At 56.0% G+C, this 23,449-nt stretch overlaps 2 protein-coding genes across 3 annotated transcripts; both read left to right on the top strand.

The window, feature by feature from the left end:
• Positions 1-503: 503 nt before the first annotated feature.
• On the top strand, positions 504-18,304 carry PGAP6 (post-GPI attachment to proteins 6). 2 transcript variants are annotated; one of them, XM_064726142.1, is made up of 13 exons: positions 504-618; positions 4,580-4,757; positions 6,185-6,392; positions 6,504-6,604; positions 6,963-7,228; positions 8,653-8,975; positions 9,651-9,744; positions 10,304-10,427; positions 11,116-11,252; positions 13,025-13,203; positions 14,415-14,561; positions 14,949-15,065; positions 15,860-18,304. In XM_064726142.1, the coding sequence occupies exons 1-13, from the start codon at positions 528-530 to the stop codon at positions 16,154-16,156; spliced, it is 2,262 nt and encodes a 753-aa protein (XP_064582212.1). In that variant the 5' UTR covers positions 504-527; the 3' UTR covers positions 16,157-18,304. The 2 variants fall into 2 exon arrangements, with proteins under 2 accessions (XP_064582212.1, XP_064582211.1); XM_064726141.1 differs by having other exon boundaries at positions 6,471-6,604.
• Positions 18,305-18,925: 621 nt separating this feature from the next.
• Positions 18,926-22,547, top strand: MRPL28 (mitochondrial ribosomal protein L28). The gene is made up of 5 exons (XM_064725821.1): positions 18,926-19,260; positions 19,343-19,495; positions 20,257-20,391; positions 21,634-21,720; positions 22,165-22,547. The coding sequence occupies exons 1-5, from the start codon at positions 18,973-18,975 to the stop codon at positions 22,246-22,248; spliced, it is 747 nt and encodes a 248-aa protein (XP_064581891.1). The 5' UTR covers positions 18,926-18,972; the 3' UTR covers positions 22,249-22,547.
• Positions 22,548-23,449: the final 902 nt, after the last annotated feature.

Genomic DNA, 23,449 nt, shown 5'->3' with positions numbered 1-23,449 from the left:
CGCATCTCCCGTGAGTCCTATGAACATGGCAGATCCGTGAGAGCAGAGAAAGCAATGGACTTTGCAGGAACGAGCATTAAATCACCCATCAGCTGCAGGGCTGAGCCTCCTCCGTGATTCCCGTCTGAGCGGGGGCACGGTGGGGGCTGTCCGGTTATGACCGAGCCATGTGCGTGTTTGTGATTCCAGCTCCAAGTACCCAACTACCTCATTCCCCGGCCTTCCCGGCGCTGAGAAACACAGCCGGGAGCCGCACCGGCGCCGTGCCCGGGATGCTGCGACCGGCCGGGCGCATCCCGGGGCTGGCAGGATGGAGCGGAGCGGGGCGGAGCGGGGCGGAGCGGGCGGCCCCGGCAGCAGCGGCGGCCCCGCGGGCAGCCCAGCCCAGCCCAGCCCCGCTCCGTCGCTCCGGTGCGGCGGGGGGCGGGCCCGGGGCGGGCCGGGGCGGGCGGCGGAAGCGGCGGCGGCGGCGGCGGCACTGCGGGGCGGGCGGGCGGCGGGGCCGGGGCAGCGGCGGGCGGGCGGCCATGGCCGGGGCAGCCGGGCCGCCCCTGCCGCCGCTGCTGCTGCTGCTGCTGCTGCAGCTCCTGGCGCTGCCCGCCGGCCGCGCCGGCCCCGGTGAGTCCCGGCGGGGCGGAGAGCGGCGATCCGCGGCGCCGCGGGGTCTCGGGGGGCAGAGCGGCGCTGGGACAGCGGAGGGTGGTGGTGAGGGGAGCCCCGGGAGCTGCCCTGGGTGTCGCAGCTGCTGCCGGGGGGGATCTGCGGGGGCTTTGGGGCGGTTCGTGCTCTCCCGAGGGAGCCGGGGGCTCCGGAGCATCCCCGGGGAGCAGCGCCTGTGCCGGCCCTGCGGAGCAGCGGGAGGTCAGGCCACTCGCAGAGGGCTCTGCTGTGTTCGCAGCGCTTGTTCTCCTTGGGTTTGCCTTGTTTTCAGGTTACTTTACTTCCAGTGCATGCGGACGGATGGATGGGAGCGGGGCTTTTGGGACAGCGGTGGGTCTGGGGTCCCGCGGGGATTGAGCTGCTGTGGGGTGGAGATGTTCGGGGAGCTGAGGTTGTTCACCTGCCCGCTCTGTCTCGGAGGTGGGCTCGCTGTGCCCGTGGCTGTCCTGTGATGGTGCTTATCGCTTCCTCACGGTCCGCAGAGCGTGAGGCTCCGGCAGCCGCGGGGACGTGGCCCCGTGCCCCAGGCCCACCCTGCTCTGGCATCCTGCTCGCTGGGTTCCAGCCTGGAGAGCTCCCTGCGCCTCAGGTGTGGGACCGGCTCTGTCCCGGCGCCGTCCCGCCGCCTCTGGGAATGGCTCTGTAGGGAAAAGCTCCGTGGGGATTCGGCTGGGAGCTGGCAGAGATCAGCTGGGAGCTCCCCAGGGGAGCGAGGGGGTCCCTGCTCTGCGACTTTTATTTGCAGGTGGATTTTAGAGCCGGGATAAAGGAACGGGATTGCTGTTACATTGTAAGTGGGGAAACATCCTGCAACATAGCCCAGCCTTTGCTGGAGTCAGGCTCATCAACTCTGTAGCTTTAGACAGTGTCTGCTTTGAAATGAGGGCTCCATCCCTTTGATGAGGTGCCCTATGAAACCCACAGCCAAGGTATTATGTCCTAAAACTACCATGAGATCATCTTTGGACAAACAAACCCAAGCTGTGGCAGGTGACTCTTTACTCTGAAATTGAAATAATGTGTCTCCTCTGTGCATTGGGGATTCTACCACGTTCTGTTCCTTGTCTTAAAACACCTCTGGTTTTTGCACAGTACCTTTGAAATCTGCTTATGTGAGATCGGTATGGAAGAGGATGGAAAAGAGCATCCACTGGAAGGGTCTCTTGCTCAGTTTAAAGCTTGTTTCACATCATGGAACTGTCAAGTGGGACTTTCCAGGTGTTGCCACGCTGGCATCCAGCAGTCTGAATAGACAGGGATGGACACAAAGAGAGCACAGCACATGCCAGAGAACTCTCTCTTGATGCAAATGGGCTGCCAGAGCACACACTGGGCTGTAGAGACCTGTCTTTCAGGCTTTCCTGTGCTGATGTCCCGCTTATCTGTGGTATTTCCTTGTCACCCTGGGTGGAAGAAGGCACATACCAGGCTCCGGGTGCCCAGCACAGGCTGTGAGCAGGGGCTCAGCCCTTGTCACCACAAGCAGCTGTTTGTCAGTGGACTTTGCCCACAGCCCCAGCTGGTGCTCACCTGGTGACAGGCAGTGCGTGGGCAGGGCAGGGCTGCCTGCTCTGACCTGGTAATGCTCCTGAGCTCGCTCCACGTAATCGACCAGTCCTTAATAAAGAGCACTGCTGATTGCTGGAGGTTTTAATTTTGCAGTTGGCCTGCCCTGTCCTCCCCCAAACCCACACAAAGGGAGCTTTGGCTCGGTGAGGACGTGCAGGATGGGTGCTGGCCGTGGCTGACAGCTGGTGGGCTTGGGGCAGGTAGGAGGTTGTCTGATGGGACAACCTGTTGTGTGGAGGCTCTCCCAGCTCTAATGATGCTTTGTGTCCCTGCCTGCCCTCCTCCTGTGCCCAAACGTCCCCATGGGCTGCCAGAAACGAGTGTGCCAGGAGTGTGTGGAGTGTGCTGGGGGTACAGACACGCTGATGAAAGCCTGCTCCTTTCCATAGCCACAGTGAGGGAAATGTCCCTGGGCTCGCAGGGATCACAGCCAGCTCTTGTCCACAGTACCCACGCACTGTGCTGGCGTTTCAGCCAGGCAGATTTGGTTTGAAAAGCCCCTTTTGTGGTCTCTGCTTCTTTCTGGCTGGAGAGCAGTGTGACCCCAGCTCTGCCCAGGGGCTGTGCTCTCTTGGCTGCCCTGCTCAAGGCTCACTTTTCCCTGTGGCCTTTCCTGGCTCTGTGCATGGAGGTGCTGCCAGCTCTGTCCCCCGGGGCAGCCCCTGCGGCAAGGTCAGAGCCACGCTCTTCCTCCCGGAGCAGATCCTCCAGCTGCCTCGTGTGGCTGGAATTTCTGGCTTTCCTGTCTCCTCCTTTCCCTGCCGGGCTCGCAGGATGCCCGCAGGCTCTGCCTTGGGAAGTTGCCAAGGAGTTTAAGCCATGATTACCGTTCCTGTCTCCCGGCCCCGCCGTGGGTGCAGCGTCCTCCTTTGGGGCATGAATGAATTGTAATTCCTGTTAGGATTAGATTCCTCCCGGCAGGAACTGCGTCCCAAGGCTCTGCTCCTGCCCAAGGATTGTTTTCCTCTTTCTTAGCTGTCTTTCTTACGCACAGTTGTGTATAACAGCTCTGTGTTTGCAGCACGACCCTGTGCAGCTTTGAGGGAAGGCCAGGTTAACTCACCCTCACTGCTATTCTGTGCTAGAAATGAGGAATCTGCCTCTGAAAGGTGCCACAGCTTCTCCCCACTCTGGGGATTCCAAAGTAGGAAAGGAGCATCAAGAAGATGCTCCATCATGTCCATAGACACATGAAGACATAACCTTCTACCCTCTTGGTGAGTGTTACAAACCTTGGTTTTGGATGGCCTTGGCTCTGCTGTCTCTGTGCCATTTATCCCTTTCTCAGCTGATGTTCAGAGCCCTGAGCTGCAGTCTGGCTGGTTTGGTAATGTACATTTCACTGGGGGTGATCTGTAGGTGTGTGGCAGGGCAGAGGGATGGAGGATCTGGTTCATCCTGATGGCACTTTGGCTGAGTAGCTGTTGTCCTCTTGCACACTCTTTCATCCTGCCCTGGGGCTGCTCTCACTGTCCCAGCAGCCTTTCTCCCAGCTAGGAAAATCACCAGGCTTTAGAAGGTATGTCTGAAAGAGTTACACTCGCAGCACATGAATTTGCATGGTGTTGTGTGTCACAGGAAGGCAGCACCTTGTGTCCTGAGCTGGGTTAATGGATAACCACAGAATGCTTTGGGGTGGAAGGGACATTTACATGGGCAGGGACACACCTTCCACCAGACCAGGCTGCTCTGAGCTCCATCCAACTTGGCCTTGGACATTTCCATGGATGGGGCAGCCACAGCTTTTCTGGGCAACCTGTGCCTCCTCACCCTCACAGGGAAGAGTTCCCTCCTATCATCCAATCTAAATCTCCCCTCCTTTAGTTTAAAATCATCCCCCATCCTTTCACTCTCTGCCCACATAAAACATCTGCCTCTGTGCCCAGCAGGAGACAAGGGCACAGCTCTTGCCTCTTGGCACCAAGAGCTGCTGCTGGGGCAGAGGGCACCCTGTGCTGCCTGCACCCATCTGCTCTGTGCTGTGCCCAGGGCTCCTGCTGCCTGTTCCATCACCTTTCCTCCTGCCATCAGCCTTTCCTCCTGACCTATTCCTCCCCCTTGGTGTCTCTGGTGATCTCTTATCTTCAGGGCACGTTTCTCAGGATGAAGTTTAGGCATCTGTTAGTGCTCTCTGGTTCAGGGTGATGGTTTCATAGTAGGCACGTGGGTGGTTCTGGCTGGAGGTGCACGGATCACCACGTATCTAATGGGACTGGAATGAGAAATCAGGGACACAGAGTGCACTGTTCCAAGAAACATTAAACCTCCTGTGAGCTTCTGTGGGTGGATAAAGCCCTGCAGGCTGCCCCCAGCAGCTCCCCCACCAACTGCTGTGCTCTCTCCCTCGCAGACTCCCTGTATGTGTCCGAGTACTTCTCTCAGAGTGCACAGAAGCTCTCCTTCTACAGCTGGTATGGCAACGCCAAGCTCTTCCACTTCCACGTGCCCGAGGACACCGTGCTGCTGCGCTGGCTCCTGCAGGCATCCCGGGGAAAGGGCCCTGAGTGCACCAGCATGGAGATCACTGTGTATGTATGTCCTGTGTCCCTGTGCCAGGGCTTGTCCTGTGGGCTGCTTGTCCCCTCGCCCTGGTCACTCGTGGTGGGGCTGGTTGGTTGTGGAGGCTGGGCAGTTCCTCATGTGGTTTCTTCATGCAGCAGCAGTGAGTCTGTGTTTAAACCTGTAGGAGTGTTTGGTGTTCATGTTACCAGCGGGTCTGGGGTGGTGTGGTGTCCAAGAGAGCCCTTAGGACATTAGAGCTGCACAATGAGGCAGGTGTGCTGCTCAGAGCTGTTCCTGGCCTGGCAGAACCTGCACATGGTGCCAAACAATGTGGCAGGGCTACGAGCAGACCCAGAGTGGCTGGAGATGGGCAAAGTGCCCAGTGCAGAAGAACTGAGGAGATTTGGGGGCCCTTTGTGAGGGGCGCGGCCGAGCGTGGAGCAGAGATAGGAGAGGAATGTGGTGTCGTGTGATACAGGAGCATGAAGAGATTGCAAACTCAATGTCAGTGAAAGAAACGCTGCTTTTAAAACAGTGCTTGACTTGTTGAAGGATTTGAGGTCCAAAACTTGGCAGATTTTGAGCTTTACCTTTGGAGGACACCGAGCTTCCTCGGCAAGCTGTGCCCATGGAGTCACGCGGGTCTGTGGCACCCATTCCACAGAGATCTGGGAGTGACTGAAGCTGCTTGGCTTGTGCCTCCCTGGTCTGTCCTGGGGAAACTGGCACTCTTAGTTGCTCCTGAGCAGCCTGGCACAGATGATCTGCCTGCTTTCTGCTTTCCAGAAAGGTTTCCAGCAGTCTGGGGACGTGAGGGACAAGGCAGCAGCTAAACAATAATCCAAGAAACGATGGCTAACCCAGATAAGCTCCAAGGAGTAATAACATATCACCTGTCATGTCTGCTTGCTGGACCTGTTGCAGTGCAGTCCAAAAGCAATCAAATTAAATGCCAAATTGACTGGGTAAATATCTCCCACGTTCCTCAGCCGTGTGTGTTTCTGCTACTTCAAATGCTGGGCTTATCTAGAAAGCAGAAGTGCTGCTGTACTGAAGTCTGTAATAGGGGCATTCCTTGGAAAGTGTCTTTTTAGTCTGTCTGTTTGCCTTCCTTAAAAGAGGAAATGGGAAGATGCAGATCTTAGCAAGAAAATTAAAGTTCTTTGTAGATGATTTTCCCTATATGGGGAATTTGCTGATGGTTTTAAAGCAGAATTCTGTGGGTGGGGCTTACCCTTAGCAAGTGTTGGAAATTTGCTCCCAGGCTTGACGGAACCGTGTAAATCTTAATAAGCTGCCAAGTTAAACCAATCTCTAAATAAATCCCAGATAAGCTAATAGCAGCCAGTCCTCCCCAGATGAAAATGATGACTCCACTTGAAAATGTGGGGTTTTCCAGCCTGCTGCCTTTCCAGTTTGTGTCCCAGTTGATCTTGCCCGGTTTCTCTCGCAGGCACTTTCGGCACGGAGCCCCTCCCGTCATTAACCCTTTGGGCACCCGCTTTCCTGCCAACGCCACCGTCCGTCCCTCCTACAACATCAGCATCACCCTGAGCAGTGCTGTGCAGAACACCACCTTTGTCAACGTCACCACCCCTGCTGCTGGGGACTGGTTCATCGCCGCCCACCTGCCCCAGGCCGCGGGCAGGATCGAGGTCAAGGTGAGGCTCCTGCCCAGTGCCCTGCCCCTCGTGTCTCATCACAACCACAGCTGACCCCTGTGCTCTCCCCTCCTGCAGGGCTTCTCCACTCCATGCCCCTATATGTTCCAGGCAGATATGTTTGTGCTCAGACTCACTGATATGCCTGTCCTGGAGCCTGGTGTGCCCATGCCTCACACCGTTGTCTCGCCTGCTAAGCCACTGCATGTCAAGTGAGTGGGAGCAAAGGGTGGGCAACTGAGGGCATGGCAGGGTGGGATTCCCCACACGAGCTGCTGAGGGGAAGGCAGTGTTTTTCCCACGTGGGGCTGGAGCTGGGGGGTCAGTGAGCCTGTTGCTGAGCTCCCTGCAGCAGTGCTAGGGTCTGCACGGGGAGCACACGAGCACCTTTCTCCAGCTCTTCCCAGGTGGTCACAGATTCAACTGCAGGAGTTTTAGTTCTTCCAGATGTTTGCCTTGGGAAGGATTTTCACAGCACCAACCAGGGCAGTCTAGCTGTTGTCACAAAGCCCTGGGGACCTGGCTTGTGTTGAGTACAAGCCCTGCAAGCTGCTGCTCCCTCCCCTGCAGGGTCTTCGTTCCCAAGCACGCGGCGGCGATGCGGTTCCAGCTGAGCAGCTGCGTCACCAGCGAGCAGAGAGCCTGCACTGTGAGGGTGCTGCTGGGCTCCATCACCCTGCCCCAGTCCTTCCAGAGGAGCCTCACCTGCACGGGGAGCACCAACTGCAGCCTGGCCCTGGAGTCGCCCCCCTGGGAGAAGTGGCTGCAGATCATGGTGGAGAGTCTGGGCACTGCCAACGCCAGCGTGTCGGTGGAGATGCTGGCTTCTTTCACAGGTGGGATTCCATGTTCTTCCGGCATAAGAGAAGGACCAGAGGGAGCTCTGTGTGTGCTGTGTCCCCCTTGGGTGTTTGGGTGCCTGGCTGTGGCGGCCTATGCTCCCCATCATGCTGGTTGCCTCCTCTTGGACAGCATAGTTTTTGCTTTGGGGATAAATTGAAAACTCCGGTGTTCACCCCAGAGAGGCATTTGCTAGAGCTGCCTGTTTGGAAACACCTGAAAAGTTCAGTGTTATTGTCCTAAAGGTTGTTTGGGAAGCAGTGGCTGGCTTAAAATTTGGTGGGGAAAAGATTTTTCTGTGGTACACCAGACTAAGGCTGTATTGACTACGAATTGGCCAAGAGCAGGCTACAGGCAGGAAACCACCTTGGGGTTGACTTGGGGAAGTGTCTGGAGCTGTTGTAAGGGGGTGTCACCATTTCCAGTGACACTCTGTGGCTCAGGTGGTCACAAGGTCCCTGTGGCTGTGATAGGCACATTTGCAGCTATTACATGACCATAATCCCTGTTTGACTGCTGGAAGCTCACCAATTAGGTACATTTTTAAAGTTTTCTTCTGCTGGGGCTTCTGCCACCTCCTCTTCGAAGCAGAGCCTCATCCTGTGTGCTGGAAGACCTGGCACTGGCAGCAGAGGTGTTATCAGAGGGTGGTACTGGAGCCTCTGGGAGCAATGGACAGTCTCCAGCAGTGGAACTCCAAGTGTCCCGTGCAGCTCCATCTGCCACAGTGTGCCCATAGCTCCACTGGGTTGGCTTCTCCCTCCTGCTCAGCTTTGTTTGCCCACATATGGGGAGTTGGGAGAGACTTTTGTGCAGCCTGTGGGACAGCTGAGTGCTGAGCTCTGCTGTGGTGATTGAGCACTCCCTGGACACCTTGATGGTGCTGTGCTATCCCTTCTTCTGTTCCCTCTTGCCTGCAGCTCCAGGGTGCTTCCACCCACTGGAAGTACCACTGCAGTGTCCCAGCTTGTGGGTGCTCCTCCTGCAAAGATGGCACCTCGGGGACAGGTTCAGGCACCTCAGGGACAGTTCATTCAGGGCATGAACCACTGAAACCCTCCCGTTTCTGCAGGGCATGAACCACCTGAAACCCCCCCAGTTTGTGCAGGGTATGAACCTCCTGAAACCCCCAGTTTGTGCAGGGCATGAACCACCTGAAACCTGCAGTTTGTGCAGGGCATGAACCTCCTGAAACCCCCAGTTTGTGCAGGGCATGAACCTCCTGAAACCCCCAGTTTGTGCAGGGCATGAACCACCTGAAATCTGCAGTTTGTGCAGGGCATGAACCTCCTGAAACCCCCAGTTTGTGCAGGGCATGAACCACCTGAACCCCCCAGTTTGTGCTGCCCTTTGGAGCGCTGGATCTGCTGGGTGAGGTGCTGGATCTGGCTGTGCTGACTCCTCTCCTTTTTCACTCTAGTTTGCAGACCAGGAAGCAGCAGCTCCTTCCTTAACTTCATCAGCCTGAACCAGAGCCAGGCTGGTGCCAGGCCGGGAGCAGCAGGCAGCTCTGCTGTGGCTGCAGCAGGGGCTGCCCAGAACACGTCGGGGCAGCGCAGCAGCTCGTGCCTGCAGAGCCAGCCCGTGGTCAGGGAGGACCTGGACGTGGTGTCCGTGCGCTACCGGCTGCTGAACGGCCCCAGCGTGCCCGTGAGCTCCCTGGCCCCCACCCTGCTCCTGCTCAACCTCAACACGGGCATGGACAGCGGGGGATCACTCGTGGTCAGTCTGCTGCTCAACAAGGTGAGCAGGGGGACAAACGGCATTGTGTCCCCTTGGCAGGGCTCCAGAGGGTGTTGGCACGGTGGGACTGTTTCTCTTGTTGTTGTTACAAAATACTCCAAGCCTTTTTTAGCTGCTGGCAGTGTGTCCCACCTGCCAGCTCCGATTCCAGCGGCACAGCCTGTGGTATGTGGTGGCAGTGACGCAGAGGAGACAAAATGGAAAGCAGCTGCAGTGCCATCCTCTCCATGGGAGCCTGGCGCCTTGCCACCAGGAGAGGAGGCTGGGCAGGGGAACCCAGGGACTTTCCTGTCCAAGCCACTGATTCCCAGGCTCCTTCAGTGACACCAGACCACCACCACCACCAAAATCAGCCCCCTGAAATTCCATTAAACTTCTTGAGGGCTGCCCAGGGCTCAGCCCTGATGTTCTGCAGACTCTGACTTGTGTCTCCCCTGTGCTGGTGCTGAAATGATGAGTGGGTGTCCCAGTTTTGGGGCAGGGTCCCCCACGAGAGTCTCTTGCCTCTCATCCATGACACAACACAGTGGTAGCACAAGGTCCAGTGAAACAGAAACCTTCTGAATTGAGGGGTGACTTGACCTGAAGGATTTATTGTCCTGGGCACTTTGGGAAAGGGATGCTGCAGGGGGATGGCACTGGGGCACTCTAACGTGGGCACTGCTCTGTTTGCAGACATCTGTGAGCCTGGCCAATGCCACTGTGGCAGCCTGTGTGAGTGCTGCTTCTCCAGTGCTGTCCCTCAACGCCACACAGAACTGCAGCACAGGTAGGAGAGATGCTGACCCTGCCACCAGCTCAGCTGTGTCATCCCAGGCTCTGCTTTTCGACCTGGCAGGCAGTTAACTAGCTCAGGACTTCATGGTGTGTCCCAAAGAATCCAGTTTTTGCACAAATCCTCATGAGGTCTTTGTGCTGGCACATTCTCAGGGTGTCTTGGCACCACGAGATAGCCTCCACCAAAGGAGGGTCTGGTTACCAGCTGGGGCTCTTCCAGCCTTGTTGGCAGGAGGTTTGGGGATGGTGAAGGTACTGCTGGTGTGCAAAGCAGCTAAGCTGTGCATGGAGGACCAGCCAAGACAACAGGCTGTTCCAGGTGCCCTGTGCTGCCCAGATATGTTCCAGGAACTGAGATGAGATAAAAACTGAGATCTCAAGAAAAAGAGTCTTGAGAGCAGGGGTGCTCTCCATGCCCCTGGTGCCTCCTGAGCATGGGAGCAAGGAGCCACAGGAGGCAGCTGATTCCTGTGTGGTCAGTCTCAGCCTGGCATTGCTGTGGGCCCTTCTCCCCAAGCCCTGGCACATCACAGCACCCTCCTTTTTCTCAGCTTTCTCCCAGGGCTACCCTCTGAGTGTGAGCACGTCCTCTGCAGAAGCCACGCTGATTGTCCTGTACCCACAGACCGATGACTGGTTCCTGTCCCTGCAGCTCCTCTGCCCCAGGGCACAGGGGTGAGTCTGGATGTCACCTCATGCCTCCCACTGCCCTTGTGTGAGCAAACCTGACCCCCTGTTTGGGCTGTGGGCTCCTCTCAGCTGGTGGCATCGCCCTGTGGCTGCAGAGGGCAGGGAGTTGGTGGCCCTGCTCCCTTGTGAGCACCCTGCAGCTCGTTTGATGCTGAGCTGGCACAGCTCACACACACTGCAGATGGCAGAGCCTGCCTAGGGGAGCTTCCCCTTCCCCAGGTGCATTCAGAGGTGATGAATTGGGAAATAATCGCTGCTGTTGCCCTCCTGGGAGGTCCCTAAGGTGCAGAATTCCTGCAGTTTGCCTTCCTGCTGGTCTCCTGTGTAAGGAGCCAAGTGCACGATGCTAAACAGCACTGGTGACACTGGTCCTGAGGACAGTCATGGGCACTGCCATGGGGTCTGGGGACAGCTGCCACCCCCCTGGAGGTCAATTTGGCAGCCCAGGGGGTGAGGGGGCAGGCCAGGGGGGTCTGGGGACAGCTGCCACCCCCCTGCACATCAGTTTGGCAGCCCAGGGGGCGAGGGGCAGGCTCTGCTCCTGGCTCTCTCAGGGATGGAGCAGATCCCAGAATACCAGGGAGCTGCAGGCAGGAGCACGGCCTGGCCGTGGGGAGCAGGGAGGGGGCTGTCCCCAGGGCTGTGGCAGCAAGGGGACGTGCTGTCCTTGCAGGGGCTGTGCCGGTGCTGAAGGCAGAGTGTCGGTGTTCGCCTACCTCACCCCCTGCTTCAACGACTGCGGCCCCTACGGGCAGTGCAGCCTCCTGCGCAGGCACGGCTTCCTCTACGCCGGCTGCAGCTGCAAGGCCGGTGAGTGCCCGCTCCTGGGAAGCTCTGCCACCCTCCCCGGGGGCACAGCACAGGTCAGGGCGTGCGGTTGGGGTGGGGGAGCCTGGGGTCTGCTGTGGTGGCAGTGTCACAGTGCCCGGGGAAGGGAAGCTCTGGGAAGCGCCCAGGGGTGATGGGGAATGGGATGAGGACAGCTTGGAGCCCCCCAGGGCTTGGAGCAGTGCTGGTGGGCATCTCCAGAGAGATCAGGGTGCCTGAAATGCCTGTGTGGGCTCCTGGTACTAGATGTGATGAGATGCAGTCCCTGTGTCTCTTGCCAAGAGCCTGAGACTCAGAGGTGCCCCTGGAGGAGGAATATCTGTGTCAGCTCCTCATTATCTTAATGGCCTGGGAAGTCTGTGGTGGAGGGAAGGAGAGCTCTGCCGTGCTTGGGTGGGTCTGTGCACCTGTTCTCAGCAGAAGGACAAGGCAAAATGTGGTTCCCTGCTGCCCTGGGCCTGAGCCAGGGCCTCCCTGCTGCAGAGCTGCTGATGGGTGAGCAGGGAGATGGAGAGCAGCATCCCAATTTCCCCGAGGGCTGCCAGGTTCTGGGAAGCACAGAGCACCTGAAGGGAACTGGAGAATCAGGCTGAGGACAGCTTTCTGCTGAATCACCCCGAGCAAAGTGCCCCATCTGCACATTGGTGACCCAGAAATAAAGCAGAGAGTGTAGGTTCCCTGGGCTCTGCCTGGCAGGGAGCCAGCACTCAGGGCAGAGCTGCTGCTGTGGCTTCCAATCACTCTGGAATGGGATGGATGCCACTGTTAGCTCTGCCTCTTGACCATGGAGGGCGTGCACATACCCCTGAGGCTGACCTCCTTTTTTCAAAAGGATGGCATGGGCACCTTAATCTTTAATTAAAATAATTTAAATAATTTTAAAAAAGAAGAGGCAGATTTGTGTTCATAGAGATTGCCTCAGCTCAGTCTTTGATATCCAGTCAGGGGTGAGAGTTGTGTTTTGTGTCAGGCACTGTCCTTTAGGAAATTAGGGTTCTTTGCAGCCCTGGATGTCACCATGTGCTGGGGCAGTGGGTTTGTTCAGGCAGTGGAAGAGGAGCTGCTATGGGACCAGTCACACTTTGTGCTGCCCAGAGGTGCCAGGGACCCTGGAGCCAGCTCTGCAGGGTGAGCACAGGGAAAGGGCAAGAGGCCACAGACATTGGCTGCAGCAAGGAAATTGTCACCTAAACTGAAGAAGACACTTTTTCTCCCCCTTCAGAGCTGTTTGTTTTTGCACAGGTTCCAGGTCTCCATCCTTGGAGATCTTCAAAAGTCATCTGGGGAAGGTCCAGAGCAGCTTGACCTGGTTTGGGGTCTGCCCTGCTATGACAGCTGGTAGGAGAGGAGCCCAGTGGCTTCCTCAGGGATCTTGCACCCAACTTATACCATCACATGAAGCTTCTGAACCTTGAGTACTTGATGTTCCACCAGCAAGCAGCACATGTGTTGAGTTACTGCAGGGATGGAAAGCACCAGTGTGGATGTAGGATGGCCTCTGCTACATAGGGACAACCTGGGGAATGTCCTCAGGGCGGCCACAGGGCTCTGCTGGGCTTCCCCAGCTTCCCACAGCACAGTGTGTGACAAGTAATGAAACACTCTGAGAGCAGGAGCACGAGAGGCTGATGCAGAAGAGGCTCAGGGATGTCTGGGTGTGGGATTGCTCCTTCTCAGGCACCCCAGCTCCTGCTGGTTGCTGTGGGAGGACAAGGCAGGGCCTTGGAGATCCACAGAAGCCTCTCTGTCCGCAGGCTGGGGCGGCTGGAGCTGCACAGATGACAGCAAGGCCCAGACCGTGGGCACACAGAACCTGGCCACGCTGCTGCTCACCCTGAGCAACCTCATGTTCCTGCCCGCCATTGCAGTGGCTGTCTATCGCTTCTACCTGGTGGAGGCCTCTGTCTACACCTACACCATGTTCTTCTCCACGGTAGGGACTGCCCTGTGTCCCCTCACCTCCCCCTGAGCTCTGGGAATGCTGTGCCAGAATGGAGTCCTTGGTGGAGCAGCTCCACAAGGAGCTCCTGGGATCATTGGACAGGCACCTCCAAGGGCACATTGTAGTATCCAAGAATGTTAAATGTTAATGTTAAAGTTCGTTCCAACCCTTAACATTCTTGTAGTATCCAAGAATGTTAAAAGGGGTTGGAATGGACCTTAAAAATCACCTGGTTCCATGGACAGGGACAACCCCACTAGACCCGGTGGCTCAAGGCCTTATCCAACCTGGCTTTGAATACTTCCAGGGCTGGGGCATCAACAACCTCCCTGGGGAACCTGTTTCAGTGTCTCACCATGCTCACAGTAAAAAAATTCTCCCTAAATCCAACCTAAATTTCCCCTCTTTGAATTTGTACCCATTAGTCCTTGTCCCATCACTCCAGTTCCTGAGAAGAATCCCTCTTCAGCTTCCCTGTAGCCCCCTTTAGATGCTGTGAGTTCTCCATGCACCCTTCTCCTCTCCAGGCTGAGCAGCCCCAACTTTCTCATCCTGTCTTCACAGAGCAGGTGCTTCAGTCCCCTTGTCAGCTGTCCCTCTGTGATGGTGTTCACAGGGGTCTGAGGATGAGGGGAGAGATGAGGATCTGACTCCATGTTTCAGAAGGCTTGATTTATTATTTTATGATATATATTACATTAAAACTATACTAAAAGAATAGAAGAAAGGATTTAATCAGAAGGCTAACTAAGAATAGGAAAAGAAAGAATGATAGCAAAGGCTTGTGTCTCAGACAGAGAGTCCGAGCCAGCTCACTGTGATTGGCCATTAATTAGAACAACCACATGAGACCAATCACAGATCCACCTGCTGCATTCCACAGCAGCAGATAATCATTGTTGACATTTTGTTCCTGAGGCCTCTCAGCAGAAAAAATCCTAAGGAAAGGATTTTTCACAAAAGATGTCTGTGACATCCCTCCTCTGGCCCTGCCCCTGCTCTGTGTCCTGCCTGTCAGAGCTGCTGGGTGCCTGCTCTCACCCTCTTTCCACAATGCCACAGTGGTTTGGTGGAGCCTGCTGGAGCCACTGCAGGAGGGATCCTGCCTGTGGGCTGAGCCCTCTCCTGCCTCCCCTTCCCAGAGAGCCCTGTGGTGCTGCTGGCTCCGTGCTGACCTTTGCTTTTGTCCCCTTTGGGCGCAGTTCTACCACGCGTGCGACCAGCCGGGCGTGGCCGTGCTGTGCATCATGGACTATGACACCCTGCAGTACTGCGACTTCCTGGGCTCCGTGGTGTCCATCTGGGTCACCATCCTCTGCATGGCCCGCCTCAAGAAGATCCTGAAATACGTGAGTGTCAGGTGTCCCCATGTGGCCCAGCCAGACCCCAGCCAAGCCACAAGTGACCACACTGAGCCCTCTCACCTCTGTGTTTAATGACACAGCTGGGTGACAAAGCCTGTTTGTCACCCACTGCTACCCTGGCTTGTTTTGTCCCAGCACTTTGGCTTGTGCGCCTGCGTGCTTGCAGGGGCTGGGCCTGAAAGTTTCCCCTGAGATTTGGGGTAAAGGTTTGTGGCTTCTGTGGTTTCTCCTCCTTGAAGGTGTTTTTCCTGACTCTTGTGTGGATGCAGAGCTGGGAAGCCAGAAGAAGAGGTTCTCCTTGCCTCTGGCACACCTGGCTGTGCTCTCTCAACACGTGAGCTCCTGCCAGTAGTGGTGGTGTCTCTTTTCCAGGTCCTTTTTGTCTTGGGGACCCTGTTAATTGCCATGTCCCTGCAGCTGGACCGAAGAGGGGTGTGGAACATGATGGGTCCCTGCCTCTTCGCCCTCCTCATCATGGTTACAGCCTGGGTAAGTGAGGGCAGCCAGGCAGGACCTGCTGCCCTTTGCTCCCCATGGGGAATGGTGGTGGTGGAGCAGACCCAAGGCTCCAGCCCATCCAGAGGCATGGTTTGGAACCCTGAAACACCCAGGTGGAGGGAGCAGGGCAAGGGATTCACCTTCCAGCCCTGTAGTAGCTGAGAAACCTGGTTCTGGTCTCACACCTGTAGTGCTGTCCCAAAACACGGGCTGTGGCTTGGCCCTGGGCAGAAGCTGTAGCATCTGTGCTGGGCTGTGGTGGGTTCTTGGGGGGCTTTTGCAGAGAGAGAGATCGGCCCAAGCAGCAGGGAGGCCAAATTCCTCAGGGACAGCAAGCACCCTGGTGTAGCAGTTCATTTAGGGGGATCCCCAGGGGGCCCCCTAAGCTGTGTGTTCACTTGTGCAGGCAAGGAGACTCCACATGGCTTCTGAGGGTGCTGATTAGGTGAGGGTTTATTGGGTGTCCCACCCCTGGGAGCAGCATGGTTTTTGAGGGGGAAGGGGGAAAGGGGGAGAGAGAGGAGATCCTAGGGAGAAAAGGGCCCCCACAGCCTAACAGGAAGATTCAAAGTAGGTGCAGAATAAGATCTGGGCCACTGGGATTACAGATACATGATATTTCAAGGCTTGGAATAAACCCTATATTTTTGAGGGGTGAGAGCATATCATAAAAATAAAATATGACACCACACCCTGGGAGGCTGGCAGATGCTCTGGGGTCTGTTTACCCCCTTCCCCACATCTGCTGGGCTGCTGAACCCCCAGAGTGTGCTCTGACCCCCCAGGTTCACCACGGAGCAAAGCGCAGGCACTGCTACCCCTCCTCGTGGAAGCGCTGGGTTTTCTACCTCCTCCCAGGGATCACCTTGGCTTTCATTGCCATCTCAGTGTACGCCTTCATGGAAACCAATGAGAACTACTACTACACCCACAGCATCTGGCATGTGCTGGTGGCCTGCAGCGTGGCTTTCCTGCTCCCTCCTCGGGACAAGCATAAGAAGCCCTGGGCCTGGCCCCAGAAGCTCACGTGTCGCTATCAGATCTGCCAGAACGACCGTGAGGAGCTCTATGCTGTGACCTGACCTGGCCTGGCCTGGCTGCAGGGATGGGGAGGCTGCTCCTGCCCCTGGCACGTTGTCACTCCTCTCATGGGCTCGTCCCCTGGGCAGGAGGGCGCAGCGTGGACTGGGTTTAAAGGTGAAGATGGTCTGGGCTGGTCTTGTGGAGGCAAGCTTGAGGCCACCTCTGCTTTTCTGCTGGGGTGGGGCAGGCTCTTTGTGGTTCCAGATCAAGGAATAGCTTGTTCCCCACTTCCCCATAGCCCTGGGGGAGATGGCCAACCCTTCTTCCCCTGCTGCTGCATCCACAAGGCTTGGGCTTAGCCCACACTGAGCTGGAGCCAAGGCTTTGGCTGCTGGGCTCTTCTCTGCACCCCGTCCTGGCAGAGGATGGGGGACACCCCTGCCATCCTGCAGCCAGCACTTGAACCCAAGAGAAGAACAGAAGTTTCTTCTGCTCTGGGGAGCAAATGCTGCCGAGTGCCCTTGGTGCTGATGGGGAGGGAGAGCGGGAGCTGATCCCAGCACGTGCTGGGCCCTTGGCTGCCATCTCCCTGGGGGTCTGGGGCCTCTCTCCCTCTCAAACAGGTGCTGCTGCTCTTACCTGGTCCTGATTCTGTGGGGGAAGAATGAGGCTGGGACTTGGGCCCTGGATTCAGGATCAGACCTGGCAGGAATGTGAAAAACCCCACGTGGGGACATGCAGGAGACAGCAGCAGCAGCACGTGACACCCACAGCAGTGCAGGGTTTAGTCTGAGTTTAACTTCAGCTCTGGGAGGAGCCAGGCTGATGGTGTTCAGGGATTCACTGTGTTCCTTTTTTGGGGGGTTTGGCGTGGGCAGGGCTCTCTCTGGGGCAGCACAGGTGGTTGGGGTGGTGCCTGAGCTGCTCCTCCAGCCTGCTGTGCCCCAGAGCCTGGATGTGCTGCAGGCTCTGAGGCCTCTGCAGCCCCAGCCCAGCCAGGAGCATCACCAGGGGCTCCCCGGGTGGCCAGGTCTCCTTTGCAGCGTGTCCCACCTTAGCCTTACTCCAGGGCACGCAGAAAGCAAGGGCAGAACTTGGCAACCAGGGAAGCTGTCTTTGCCCATCCTTCTTCTACAGATAAGGGCTCAACTCCATCCTTGCAGCTGTGTCAGCCTGGTGTGTGCTGCTGGAGCCCCTCCTCAGGTGGCTTTGGGGAGGAGAGAGCTGTTAATGAAGGATTTGCCTCCTCGGGGTTCTTTCTCTGCTTTGAAGAGCACCCAGCTCAGCTGTGCACTTTATCCCTCTGCCTCCCCTTCCTCTGCAAAGTCCCCCTTTTTAAGCAGGCTCAGGACAAGTGAGGGACACTTGTCCACACCCAGCAGTGTCATCCCCCTGCCACCCGTGTCCCCTGCCTGTCCTTGTGCTGCTGCCATCCAGGGCAGCACGCTGGGAAGGGGGACACGGGGCCCTCAGGGCTTCCTCCAACTTTTACCACTTTTAGGCACTTTTTTTGTCCCCTGTCTCTGTTTGCACAGCGGTGCTGAGGCCCCAGCACTGTGGCAGGGGATCACTGCTCCTTCACAGCCGTGCCGTCCATGCCAGGCCACCAGTGGCCACCAGACTGGTCTGGGTACTGCCAGCATAACCCAGGTGCTGCCAGTGGGACCTGGGTGCCACCAGGGTGACCTGACTGCTGCCAGTGTGACTTGGGTGCCACTGGTGTCACCTGGGTACTGCCAAGGTGACCTGAGTGCTTCCAGTGTGACCCAGGTGCTGTTGGTGTGACTCAGGTGCTGCCCAGGTGCCACCAGTGTGACCTGATGCCACTGACATGGCCGGGTATTGCCGGTTATCATAGAAAGCAATAATTCCTCATCGGGCCTTTCCCTTCAGGGATTTCTGTGCTGGAAGCAGGAGAAGCTTTGAGGCAAGAAATCTCGCTGACATGATTGTTTATTTTATTTTTATTTTATGTATCATTCATTTTTTGCTTTGCCCCCTCCCTGCTGACCCGGCCTTGGTGCCTGCAGGAGGGAGGGTTAATTATTTTGGGTAAAATCTGAGCAAATTCCTGCGTCTGGGAAAAAAAAAAAAAAGAAAAAAAGGTTATTTTTTTTCTTTGCTGTTAATACCTGTGATTATTTTATACAGTAAATTTTAAAGCTTACAGTTTTATAATTTAATAAAGGTGACGGTATTTGCGGGCAGATGGTGGTGGCTGCAATCACACAACCACAGGGGTGGAAGAAGAAGAAGAAGAAGGGGTAGAAGAAGAAGAAGAAGGGGTGCATCTCCTGCAACCCCTTGCCCAGGCAGGGTCACCTGGAAGCCCCAGGGCCGTGTCCAGGGGGGCTGTGGGCTGGCCCAGGGCTGCCCTGCTCGGCTGCTCCGGGGCTCGGCACACTCCGTCTGTTCTTCCTCACGGGATCACGGGGTATCCTGAGTGGGAAGGGACCCTCAGGATCATCCAGTCCCACCCTGGCCCTGCACAGACCCCCCAACAACCCCACCCTGTGCCTGAGCATCGCACAAATCTCCCTGGAGCTCTGGCAGCCTCGGGGCTGTGCCCATTCCCTGGGGAGCCTGGGCAGTGCCAGCACCTCTGGGGGAAGAACCTTTCCCTGATATCCAACCTAACCCTGCCCTGGCGCGGCTCCAGCCGTGCCCCCGACTCCATTGAGATGGAATTCCAGCGGTTCCATCCCTGTTCGGGCCCCGCCGGGAGGAGCCGGGACCGCCCTCAGGGCTGGCCGGGGCGAAACGCGGGCGCGGCGCGGCCCCTCCCGGCCGCCGTCGCGCTCCGTCCGCCCCAGCCAAGGAGCGGCGGAAGCGGAATTGGCGGCGCGGCCGTGCACGCAGGCCCGGGGCCGGAGCGATGCCGCTGCACCGCTTCCCGCCGCGGCTCTGGGCCGCCATGCGGATGCGGGAGGGCATCTGCGCCCGCCTGCCGCAGCACTACCTGGCCTCGCTGCAGGACGACACGCCGCCCACGCCGGTGCACTGGGAGCCGCACGGGCTGCGCTACCGGCGGAACCCGCGCACCGGGCAGCGCGAGCGCGTGCAGGACGTGCCGGTGCCCGTGTACTTCCCGCCCGCCGCCAACGAGGGGCTCTGGGGCGGCGAGGGATGGGTGCGCGGCTTCCGCTACGCGCGCAACGACAAGGTGAGCGCTGCGCCCTTCCCGGGCCGGGCCGGTGCCACCGGGGCTCCCCCGGGACAGCCCCTGACGGCCGCGCCGTGCCCAGCTCTCCACCAGGCTGCCCAAGACGTGGAAGCCGCAGCTGTTCAAGCGGCAGTTCTACAGTGAGATCCTGGACGCCACGCTGACCATCACCGTCACCATGCGCACGCTCGACCTCATCGACGCCGCCTTCGGCTTCGACTTCTACATCCTCAAGGTACCGATTTCTATATCCTCAGGGTACCGACTTCTACATCCTCAAGGTACCGATTTCTATATCCTCAGGGTACCGACTTGTACATCCTCAAGGTACCGATTTCTACATCTCCCGGGCTGTGCCCGCAGTGCCCTCAGCCTCAGCTGGCAGGCACCGAGTCCTGGAATTGTGCACAGACAATCCCAGGTTGGAATAGACCCCCAGGGATCAGTCAGGGCAGCTCCTGGCCCTGCACAGACCCCCCAACACTCCCACCCTGTGCCTGAGCACTGCCCAAGCTCTCCTGGAGCTGTGGCAGCCTCGGGGCTGTGCCCATTGCCTGGGCATCCCTGGGCAGTGCCAGCACCCTCTGGGGGAAGAATCTTTCCCAAAATCCAGCCTGACCCTGCCCTGGCACAGCTCCAGCCATTCCCTGTCCCAGAGCTGCCCCTCAGGAGGAGCTGCAGCCCCCCCGAGCTCTGCCCTCAATGTCCTCCCTCCAGGCTGAACAACTGCTGCTGTCAGTGCTTTAGCACAGCTCTAATGCTCCCAGCCTTCAATTCCCTCTTGACTGCAGCCCTTGATACAAAAACTCAGAGCTGTGATGAGATTGTCAGAACAAATCCAACAGATCTTTGCCCACGTGTGTCCTGAGAGCCTGTGCTGGCTGTGGGTGAGCTGGCAGTGTCCTGAAGACCAACAGAGTCCTGTGTAACAGCAAACTGTTCCAAGAGGGTTTCCCCCCAGGCAGAGGGGCAGACAGCTGTGTGACACCTTTGCAGACTCCCAGGGCTGACATGTGCTCCAAGCTGGGCATGGACCTGAAGAGGACGATGCTGCTGCGCCTGGCCCGGCGCGACCCCGCGCTGCACCCCGACGACCCAGCCCGCAGAGAGGCCATCTATGACAAGTACAAGGTGGGCTCAGCTCCTGGCCAGCCATTCCTCGTGTGCCTCTGGCCAAGAGACAGGGGGAAATGTCAAAAATAAATCTGTGAAAACTAAATTTTTAAAAATTCTCAAGGCCTGACACAAAGCTCACATAATATACACCTTAAGATAAGTGTCGTGGTGTGAGGTCCCCAGGATGAGGATGAGAGATGAGAATTTGCCTCCATGTTCTCAGAAGGCTGATATATTATATTATATTATATTATATTATATTATATTATATTATATTATATTATATTATATCACATCACATCACATCTCACATCATATCACATCATATATCATATCATGCTATACTAAAACTATACTAAAGAAAGAGAAAGAATACATCAGAAGATTTAACAAGAATTAATAAAAAAACCCAGTGACTGACTCCTCAGAGTCCAGCACAGCTGGCTGTGATTGGTCATTAATTAAAAACAATTCACATGTGTGGATAAACAATCTCCAGACCACATTCCAGAGCAGCAAAACATGGAGAAGCTGAGGCTTCTCATCTTCCCAGGAGAAGAAATCCTGGCAAAGGGATTTTTCAGAAAATAACACAGTGACAAGATAAGAGACATGAGCTTAAAAATACCATAGAATAAGAAACATTGTTAAGAGAAATAGAACTAAAAACAAATTTCAAAAGAAAGACTTACAAATAAAAATACACTAAATTTCCAAACTTTAGAAAAATAAAACTATGAAAAATACATTATAATACCCACAAAGAGTAATTTTAAATAATTTACTTTAAAGCATTTACAATATAATGTAACAAAAACTGATAAACAAAAAACAATTAATAATTCTAATAATATTTATTATAATAGTATTGATAATAACATTGTTTATAAAATATAATATATATATTATACAATACCACCTAAACCTATGAAGGAGAAGGACTAACTTATGTTCTAAAACTTCTATCTTGTTTTATGTACATTACTATAATCTAAAACTTTAAACTCTAAGTTTTGTACTATGTGATATTATACACTTCTATTTAAACTACACACTTATAATTTTGGTTCTGTCATTAAATTTTGGAAGTTCTCTCCACGGCCTCAGGTCAAATGCAGTGTTCTCTTGGGGGTCACTGCCTGTGAGCACAGAAAGTCTGAAATTCTCAGCAGCCAGGGTTCCAACAGTGGGCAGAGAGAGGATTTGTATCTTGGTCACCTGCAAAGACTGTGCTACCTTCTCCTCCTTTTATCGCAGGAATTTGTGATCCCAGAGGAAGAAGCTGAATGGGTTGGCTTGAGTTTGGAAGAAGCCATAGAAAAACAGAGGCTCCTGGAAAAAAAGGTGATTTCCTGAGGCAGTGCTCAGCACTGAGGTGTTGTGGTGGGAAGGGAAGGGAAGGGAAGGGAAGGGAAGGGAAGGGAAGGGAAGGGAAGGGAAGGGAAGGGAAGGGAAGGGAAGGGAAGGGAAGGGAAGGGAAGGGAAGGGAAGGGAAGGGAAGGGAAGGGGTAAGAGAGATATCCTTGGGAGCTACAGATGCTCCTCATCTGCTCTCAGAACTGGGGAAGCCCCTGAGTGCCCCACACAGTGCCTGCCCTCTCTGAGGGAGGGCTACAGAGCTGAGCTGATGCTGTGGCACAGCAGATTGCCTTGTTCAGCCCCTGAATAAAGCCCAGTCACATCTTCCTCTGGTTTTAGCTGCCAGCACTCCCTGGGCTCCCCGTTGCACTTCCCCAGCTGCTGCTCAGGTTCACTCCTTTCACAGGTTTATTCTCTGCTTTGTTGCAGGACCCTGTTCCCCTCTTCAAGGTGTATGCTGAGGAGCTCGTCAGCCAGCTGAGGGAGCAGCAGCAGGCAGTGCAGAAGCAGTAGAAGGAAGAAACCTTGGCAGCAATACCCTGCTGCAGAGAAAGCAGTGGGGTTCAGGGGCTCTGCTGCCTCAACCAGGCTGCTGGGGAAGGGGCCACGTGAAAACCACGTTGCTGAAGTGCCATGAGAGCCTAAATTCAGTGAGGACCTGCTCCTCTGGGCTGAGGAAAGAGTTTCTGTGCTGTGGCTCAGAGATCCACTCACTCTGTGGATCTTGTGCCTGTACAAGCAGTTGGCTGCTGTTGAGAGCCCACCTGTGATACAAAATACACATTTTGGTATCAATAAACTTCTCTCTGATACTTGTTTTATTCATGTGTTGTAGCAGGGATTGAGACACAATGTAACTTAGATCAATCCCCAGCTTCATCCTCCTGAGGTGGTTGTGCCCCAAAACTGTGACCCCAAACCCCTCAGCTGAGCTCCCCAGCACAGCTCACTAACCCCTGGGTTACAGCCCTGTTTGTGTTGTAATTTGGTGACTTTTAAATCTTATTTTGTAAAGATGTGGTTGAAGTGGGTGTTGAAGTCTTTGCTGCTGTCTGGCAACAATGGGCTGCAAAGCCCTTGCCATAATGACAGGCTGATGAGCAGCACTGGGAGTCCCTGGTGCTGTGTGGAAGCTTTGTGGTGGTGCAGTGAGTTTCTGGGTGGATCAAAATCAGCCTCTGCCCTTTTCCCCTCAGCTCTGAGGTGAGGGGCAAGCACAGAGCCTGCAGGCTGAACCTTGTGTGGCTCATTCTGTGGAAAAGACTTTGCCTTCCCCCTGTCTGGCACATCAGGGCAGGTGCACTGCCTGGTTTGTGATAAGGACTGGTAAGAGAGAAACTGGGCTTGTAGAGCAGAGTGTGGCTCTGCCCTCTGTGCTGGAATGGAGCAGGACCCCAGGGCAGTGGGGATTGGCAGTGCCTGCAAGGTTTGGGGGAGGAGTGATGCAGAAGCAGCCGCTGGGTGAGCACGGGGCTGTGCTGGCGCTTGGGTGAGGGAGATGCTGGGGTTGAATGGGATCTAAACAACAGCATTTCATGAAAACCAGACTTCTCTGCTGCTCTTCAGGACAGAGAAGGGGCTGGAGTCCCCATAAGGGGTATTTGAGCCTGCAGAGGAGCCTGGCCCAGGCTGGTAGGGCTGGCTGGGGCTGCCAGGCAGGGCTGTGCTGTTCTTGCAGGGGCACAGGGGGAACAGGCTGGGTGGCAGAAGCTGG

Source organism: Zonotrichia leucophrys, chromosome 14 (assembly GCF_028769735.1).
Source record: "Zonotrichia leucophrys gambelii isolate GWCS_2022_RI chromosome 14, RI_Zleu_2.0, whole genome shotgun sequence".
NCBI classification, from domain to species: domain Eukaryota; kingdom Metazoa; phylum Chordata; class Aves; order Passeriformes; family Passerellidae; genus Zonotrichia; species Zonotrichia leucophrys.
The sequence above is the reverse complement of the archived record's forward strand: the minus strand, read 5'-3'. Positions and strand labels throughout refer to the sequence as shown.